This window comes from Pygoscelis adeliae, unplaced genomic scaffold, assembly GCF_000699105.1.
Source record: "Pygoscelis adeliae isolate BGI_AS28 unplaced genomic scaffold, ASM69910v1 Scaffold392, whole genome shotgun sequence".
Lineage (NCBI taxonomy): Eukaryota > Metazoa > Chordata > Aves > Sphenisciformes > Spheniscidae > Pygoscelis > Pygoscelis adeliae.
The window spans coordinates 749609-758168 of record NW_008824293.1 but is presented as its reverse complement, the minus strand read 5'-3'; the positions used below and the strand labels follow the sequence as shown (position 1 = coordinate 758168).

Here is an 8560-nt window from a genome sequence, read left to right as displayed (position 1 = left end):
CCGGCCAAGCGCCGGAGCCAGTTAACTGCCTCTTGTCCAGCAGTTCCTGACAGGCCAGGCCTACCTTCTACAAATCCTAAAGCTACGAGACGTCAAGATGTCTTTGCCTCTTAATTTTGCATCTAGGATCAAGCTGGGGAAAATCCGTTTCTTTACTCGCACTAACGTGCCTCCCGCGGCCGAGTCGATCCTGACCTACGGAGCTTAAACAGTCACCGCAGCGAGTTACAGCATAGTCCGATAATTCAGTGGGTCCGAGTCCATCCTTTATTGAGCACAGAAGTTGTCCGAGGTGTACACGCAGATTATGTGTCAATTATCTGCTTGGATCCCAGTTTCCCCCATTTGTCAACGTCACAAACAGTTTTAAAGTAACCATACCTGAGCAGGAGTACAGGAGTACAGCGAACAGAATGTTCTGTCAAGCTATACTCGACAGAAGAATTTTAAAAAGTTACAAAGAACAAACAGTTCAAGGATCTCAAGATTCTCCGTTACTAAAACAAATAAAGGGTAAAAAAGACAATTAGAAAAATTGCTACCCAGTAAATACTAAAACCATCTGTTCAGTCTGGTGAGCGTTCACTCACTCCCGGCAGGTCAAATCGTGAAGTCCCAAATACGCCACTAATAAATCGGCTGAAGGAGAAAAGCGCTTCGTAACTCTCATAAATTAACCGATGCGAGTTAATATCAGTCAATGACACTTCACCATACATCAGGAAATGGATCTTAGCAACTTACTTTTCCACCACTGATCTTGTTTAGCTCCTGCGCGTCACCTTCAAGACGTACACACGGAGAGATGAGGCCTTCTAGCGTTCGGATGTCCCTCTGGCAATCCGTGAGTACCTCTGAAGTCACCCTTTGCGCTCTCGACTTCTGTACTCTTCTCGAGGCACAGTTAATAAAAGGAGGTGCAGAAGCTATATTTAGAGAGCTTAAAACTTATGATTACAATTTGTAGTTCATTCGACGTTGGTATCAACAAAGCTTAAACCTGATTAAAATGCAACTCCAAAAACTGCAAGCCAGATTTTAACCTCATTGGGAAAGAAAGAAGCTCTCTTGATGACCTCACGTTTAGATCACCGTGTATACATGTGTGCTTTCACTTTAGAAACAGAACTCTTTGTCAAAGACAGCTCTTAAGAGGTCTCACTTTCATTGTAATTGATTTACATTAAACATGTACAATGCAGTTGAGGCTACAGAAAACATTACCATAATTGTTTTTTATATATATATATTTGCACACACAATTTTAGTTACACATTTGTGCCAATTTCAGTTACTCATTCTGCACGGCGCCTTGCCCACAGGCGTATGAAGACACGCTGAAAGGTAAAAGTCCAAAAGCCATTTTATTCTTTTTATGTTTATGAACGAGATTAACCTGCGGACCTCTAGCAATTAGCTCCGAAAAACAGGCTGATGCACAGAGTGGTCTTTGCCAGCTGGGTCACAACATGCTCATACCCTGACAAAGCTGTGCGTCAAAATGAGAAGACCCGGCAAGTAAGCTGCCCTCTGGTGCTGCAGTCTTAGGCTGAAGGAGAATCTAAGGAGCAGACAAAGTAAAAATGGCAGTGAATTAATGGCAACTACTTTAGCAACAGACAACCACGAAGCAATAATGACACCACCATCACCGCTTCTAAAACACCTTAAAATTTAGCTCATAACAGTACGGAGACTTTTAAGAGGAGGTCTGAAGAGGAGGCATATACACCAGGCACAAACGATACCAGTGCCAGCCCTGGGAGGAGAGCACACGCTAAGAAGGCTTATCAGTTTATTTCTTGCGAGGTCCGGAGGCTTGAACTATATAGTTCAATTCGTTTGATCCTTAAAAAGGTCATACTCGTAAAACATGAACATTTTCGGTCGTATTCTGCAACACCACCGCACGATGGATTCTTTGCATTAGGACTATAGAAAACAATGAAAGCATTCGTGCTGAAAAAAACGACACGAACTTTGCAAATTAAGTAAAATCCATCCTTGACTGGATGTCTTTCAACCTCCCAGTGGAGTGCAAGTCAATTGCTTGTCTTGATTTAATCAGCAAGTTTTGCCTTTATCAAGGATCAAGCTTAATGAACGTTTTGGTTAAGAATTCATATATATGTGTATATATACGCGCATATATATGTATCTGTATATGCGTGTGTGTATGCACGTGAGTGTAAAAATCAAAACCACGCCCAAAACAAGATGTTATAAACTCCTTTTACTTGTATTCTTTTAGACAGTATTTAATCAAGATTGTAACAACTTATTCTTAAATAAAGGTGGGAGATCAGACAGGAAATAAAGATAACACCACTTCTTTTTCAAATGTCACATTTAATGTTTTCACCACTGTACTTCAAATCTACATTTTACAAAGTGACCAGCAAGTGTGCCACATTAACTGACCAACCTCTGAGATTTTACCTTTCATACCAGTGTCTTCTTGGGCTCTTTTAATTAAACACGTTTCTCATTCAAGTGAATTGAAATGCTTCAGTTGGTTTTATTCTCAGGAGCCTCATAAAAAACAAAGATATTGCACCATCTTTGTTCAGTTATTCAATGTTTGTCTCTTTCACAGCAAATAATTACTTCATTGAAGTTAAAACTTCCAAACATAACTTACTAATAGTCTCCAATTTCAGCTCAGATCACTCTTGTTGAAAATACTCTGCTAAATACAGATAACTTACAATAACTTTAACAGTTAATTGTCCATAACAAACACCATGGTTTTTCTCCAGACCAATGCTCAAATTTTAAGACCACCCTTTAGTATTTCTTTGTACAGGTGAAAAACAGTCTTCAATTTTCTAGTCTTGTTTTAAATATAAAAGTTGGAAGGGACATTCAAGTTTCAAGTCTCCACACTGAACTTAAAAAAAAAAAAAAAAAAAAAAAAAAATCATGTGGAGGTAAACAAACCAAGTTGTATACTCCAGGAGGTAGAGGCCTTCAATTTGTGTTCATATATACATATGCACAGAATTCAGTGTTCCAACAGAAAAAGAATTAGCCAAAAAGTAATAAAAGTCATTTACTACTGTGACATTTCAAGACTTCCACAGCTTCGCCTAAGGACACGAACACAATTAACATAATTCCCTATGTGCTTTTTTTTTCCTTTTCTTTTTTTTTTTTCCTCTCAACTGTCCAGTGCAGGAAAAAGTTCTCACAAAATTTCACAGACCTAAAATGTGCAAGCTAGTTTCTCTCTATACAGCAATGATGTCAGGGATCTCTGAAATTAGCCCATAAATGGAATTATTTACACACACAGAAGATGCATGCTGGGGGGTTTTATGTAAGAAAGAGCAGAAAAACTTCTAATAAAAATAGATTAAATATATATATATTTATACTGGGTAAGGAAACAGAAGTTTAGTCTCTCCTAGTCACAAACTCATTCTCTCTACTCACAACATTTGATTTTAGAACAGCACACATCACCATCACAGCTCTAGTGAGAAGCTATTTATAGGATTTGATCATCAGGTGACATGCCCACTTACTGTGGCCACTGTCATCTGACGTGACTTCATGATTGGTCGCAGTCAAGTTTTCTGTATTCCTTAGTTTTAGAAAACCCAAAATCTTCAGGAATGGCTCAATATCAAAATGTATGTCTATCTTTTTGTACAATCTCACTTCAATAAAAAAAAAAGAAAAAAAGAAAAAAGAAAAAACCTCCCCAAATTTGGTTCAATTCTGTTTGTTCTGAGCTGAGCCATCACAGCTGCACTAGAATTCATAAAACACGTGCAACTCTGGGTAAAATATTTTCTTCTAAAAGCACAACCACTTTACAAGATTAAAAGTCTAGTACATTTCTAAATATTATTCATATTGTACAAGTAGTGGTTGTTAATTTAAAACTTCATTAGTAAAATTACAGTACAAGCATGATTAACCTCCAGAATTGCAAATCCCAGACTCCAGTGGAAAGCTACATTACATCTTCAGTAGTATATTATCTTCCACTTTATTCCCAAACCAGTGGAGATGGCGGCATCTCAGATGGTTGAGCAACCGTGGAACTAGAATGCAGGTGATACAGAAAATCAGTGTTCATTTGCAATAGCTAATAGACGAGAAAGTTAATGCTCACCCAGTAAGCAAACATTTCAAGGAAAACAAAAAAACCCCACCAAAACCAAACGAAAACGACCCCAGGACCAACAGTTGACAGCACTGACAACAAACACCCCGCTATACTTCATCTACTTATGTTCCTAACGACTCTTCATCTGTCGGTCATTAATTTTAATGTTTTTACAGTGCAATTCTACAACCAGAATTCAACTTGTCAATCTTTCAATTCCAAGTTTCAGTCTGACTTCTGTACTTTTACGCAAAAATATTACTTGAAACTTTTGCACAATTTATGTAAATTCTAGAAGAATTCATAAAAGTATTTTTAAAATGTAACCATGCATGTCCTTAAGGAATTTTTTTGCAGAAGTTATCTGTGGGCCTTTCCTACTCTCAGAAACTTAAAACATAAAAACATTTTGGATGTGTGAATTCTGTACTACTAATAAATGTGAATTAATATCAGATGTGATTACATACAGTTACCTAATAAAGCTCTTAAAAGCAGCAGACTGAGGGTTGATGCAGAGAGGCACTCTGTTTCCTTTCTGCTGTTCCAAAATGAACTGATGAATTATTTCTGTACATAGGAGAAAAATAAAAAACACCATACCATTAACACTTTTTGCTTCAGTAAAATGCAAGGTAGACTGGAGGAAAATATAGTTTCCTTTACTGAAAGCACATTTTAGTAAGGATAAAAGAACTCCAGCTTCCCTAAATCTAATCCGATCCCAGACCTCACAGCATAAATTCACACAGAACGCTTACATGCACACTGGAATAAATGTCTATAAAATAAAACCCTAATCACCACTGTAATAGTGAACCGGTGATAACCACTTGCAGATTAAATCCCAGTTTTAGGTATAACTTTTTGAAAAGCAAAGAATTCTTAACTTGAACTTGATTTGCAAATACCAAGAACACAGTTCTATCACTCAGTCCAGTTTGATTCATGAATTCAGTTACTACCACCAAGCACAAAACTGCCACTTGAGATGATTAAAACAATAAAGTAAATTTTCATAAGGAAAGAACTACTCTATGTACAGTTGCCAGACAAAACATCTTCTGATACACATGTGTGCACCCCCCTCTCGCCCCCCCAAAAAACCCCAGAGCCTGGAAGGTCTGGCAACAGGCTGCTCCTCTATAAGCAGCAGGGATGGGTGCCAGAACAGAGCTCCACACGCCCAGACGGTACGTTAGAGGCAACGTGCTGGAATCTGCATTGCTGTCAGCAAACTTTAAAGGCAGCTTTTAGAACAACAGATTTCAGAGAAGACAGCAGATCTATGTACAGCTCGGAAAAGTGATGGCCAAAGAGAGGAGGGAAATGGAAAGAGTAACAGGATAAAATGAAAACAACATTAGGTGAACTTGTGGGAACTATAAATGTGAATTTCAGAATTACAAGTTCAGGATATATCTGAAATAAGTCACGTTATCACGGCAACATCATGGAGTATTTTTGTCCCAAATGACTGAGTTGTTTGTTAGAAACTGCTGAGGTAACACATTTCTTCTCCCTCTCTTCCTCTTGAGTTATTTGACCTGCCACCAAACAGAACCTAAATCCCTACTACTATCTCTCGTATTGTATTGCTCTCATAAAAGGACTGCTTTCCTGACTGGATCTGATTTTAAAAGAAACAAAGTCTGTTTTATGGCTTGTTTGCTACGATGGAATCAGACTTCAAATCTCTAGTGCCACAAAGCAACGGCTGGCATTTAGTAACCATCTGCAGCAGTAGTTTCCTCTCCCAGGCATCAGGATTGATTTTCCTCATGCCAGCACGTCACGACCCAGAGCGCATCCCCTGCGTTACTGCCGGAACCACAGCGTGGCACCAGCAACAGAGCTTATGACAGCAGCTGCTGTGAAGGCACTTGACACGGACATTTCGGCGTGAGCAGGCTGTGATAGATTAGAGGAAGCGAGGCAGGAGAACTGAGACTACTCAGCTTCAGTTACTTGATGGTGCAGGACAGCTGTCAAGATAATACCTCGCACCCCGAAAAGGCAACAATAGTGATTTCCCCTTCCCCCCCGGTGCAATCCTTCAACAAAAGAGTGGCACGGGGAGCACTGACATTAGAGAGGAACGCTATTAAGGTTTGAAACCAATAGACTTCTGCATGTCAACTAACACCTGTGATATTATATTATGTCAGAACATTTACAAGCAATTCTGTTCTTCTAGTGAAAAGACATTATTTCCAGTATCTACTATGGAAAAACACCTAAAAGAAGAAAACACCTGGGTTAGTACATGCATCCAGATTGCACATCCTAACTACATACTACTAAAGGATGGAGCAGGAAGATAAATGCAGATGCAAAGGTTAATTACTACTCACCTTTAACCTGCCGAACAGAACTGAGGTTCTTTTCAAAAGTGTCATCAAATTTGGGATTAGTGATGGGTTCAAAATCACTAGTATAAACTCTTCCAGTAGATGTGGAAAAACAACATTTGCACATACAAGTGTGGTATCGCAACCGCCCTTCATCAAGATATGGGTGAGCTAAGGCATCCTTAGCAGATATTCTTTTGGACTGAAACATTGCATTTAAAGAAAATAAAAAATGGGAAAAAAAAGAGTTAGGACATTTTCAGAGGTATTGAAACAGTCTAAAGAAGACTTACTCATCAATTAATTCTAAATTGTTTTATAAACGCTTAATCACGTTAAAGGATTAGTTCAGGTCAGAAAATGTTTTAGATCTGCAAACACTGCCACTAGGGGGAAGATTTTACTTAAAAACAAGCAGCATTGCTAAGATGACATTGACCTTTCGCTACTATAGCTAATGATAGAAAATGCTGCTAATACGATTTTTAGAAATATATTTTTCAATAATTACTTTCTCCAGATAACCTTAAAGTTATGACTCCTACAATAAATCAGAATAAGCTCAAAAGAATTTAATGTTAGCAAACACGGCATTTTGCAGGTCCATACTCTGCAAAACATTTTAATGCTTCCTTAAGTACATATTTAAAGCAAAACACAAATTTAAGCATCACTGATAACAGAATAATTCAGGATATGGCATCTGGAGTTCTGAGAAATACTTTACGCATCAAGTTTCAGAAAACAAGTGGTGAAGGAAATGCAGGGCAGAAGAGGGTGGTCAGAGCAATATTGGGTTTAAATTATAAAGTCCACTTCCGCATTACTAAGACTGTATTTGCGCCTAACTCAAGTGAAGTACTCCGTCTCTAGGTGTCCAACGCCATCCCATCAAAAAAGGAGAATGCTATCTGTTTCTAAAGAATCGCAGACAGAAGTGCTACTGCAAATTCAAGGTGTTATGAAATCGGGTTATAGGTGAACTAAAAAAACCAAAACAAACCACAGACAAACAGAAGTCACTTGCTCAAAGTTACAGAGCAAAAGGAGTGGCAAAGCTTGAAGTACAACCCACCCATCCCAATTCCCAGGATAATCTTTAGATGAAATTCAAATCACCTGTTCTAAAGGATTGTCCTGATTCTTTAAAAAAACAAACCCACATTTATTTAAACGTGATTTGGGAATAATAGTATTCTGAGTGTTGAGGGAGTTAGAAAGGAAAAAAAAAAGTTTATGTGGAAGTTATGATTTAACACTTCTATGTTTTTGTTTAGTAAAGCGATCTTAAGGTTTAAAAAAGTAAAATCAAAAGATACTGCCTTCTGAATACTTTATCAATTACAAGCTTCCTCCTTTGCAGTTCAGTAAATTTTTGTCTATTTTTTTATTTGAAACGTTAGGGATTTTCCTGTAGATGAAATAACTAAGGTCATCGATTCAGGTACCAGATTTTCTAGTGACAATTTTGTATAGTAAGGCCAAGAGATGAAATCCAAAATCCACAGTAGCAAATTTTTATTAGAAAAACAGATGCTCAGTAGAAAAAAGATCCTGTTATATGTGACTGTGTGGATGTAGAAGGAATTTTTTGTGTGTTGCAAGACCATGAACACCCACGTGTCTCTAATTAGAACTGCTTCCAAGTATCTGATGTTCTGCTACCTACACCTAGCTAGGAAAAGATAGCATGATTCATGAACACCCTCATCTTTCTCACTCTATCGTAGCTTTCTTCAAAAGACCACTAGATTTTAAATGCGAAACCCTCATTCCAGGGGGAAATTAATTGACCAATTATAAGATGATACTTTTAGGTCTTTTACAGATCCAAAAGTACTGAAATGCAATGTAGAAGAAAATCAGTTAAAGCAGTCCTTTACTTAAAATATTCATTTAAGTAGCAGACAACAGAAACTATTAAAACAAAAGTATTAGAAATCATTTTAAGTCATACTTACTGGATCAAAGACCAACATTCTGCAAAGGAGATGAACTGCTTCATGCGTAGCTTGACTGGAAAGTGTATACAGGACAGGAAGGGATGGCTGTAGGGGAAGGAGGAGAAAGAAAAGTACAGATAGTTGTCCTG

General features: G+C 37.9%; 1 protein-coding gene across 1 annotated transcript in view; it reads right to left on the bottom strand.

The window, feature by feature from the left end:
• Positions 1-2215: 2215 nt before the first annotated feature.
• Positions 2216-8560, bottom strand: part of NLK (nemo-like kinase) — a 65316-nt gene continuing 58971 nt past the window's right edge. The window contains exons 8-11 of the mRNA XM_009318808.1: positions 8430-8516; positions 6472-6670; positions 4594-4687; positions 2216-4052 (exon numbers count right to left, since the gene is read on the bottom strand). Of these exons, the coding sequence (XP_009317083.1) occupies positions 3998-4052; positions 4594-4687; positions 6472-6670; positions 8430-8516 (435 nt within the window). The 3' untranslated portion in view covers positions 2216-3997. The remainder of the gene's footprint in view (positions 4053-4593; positions 4688-6471; positions 6671-8429; positions 8517-8560) is intronic.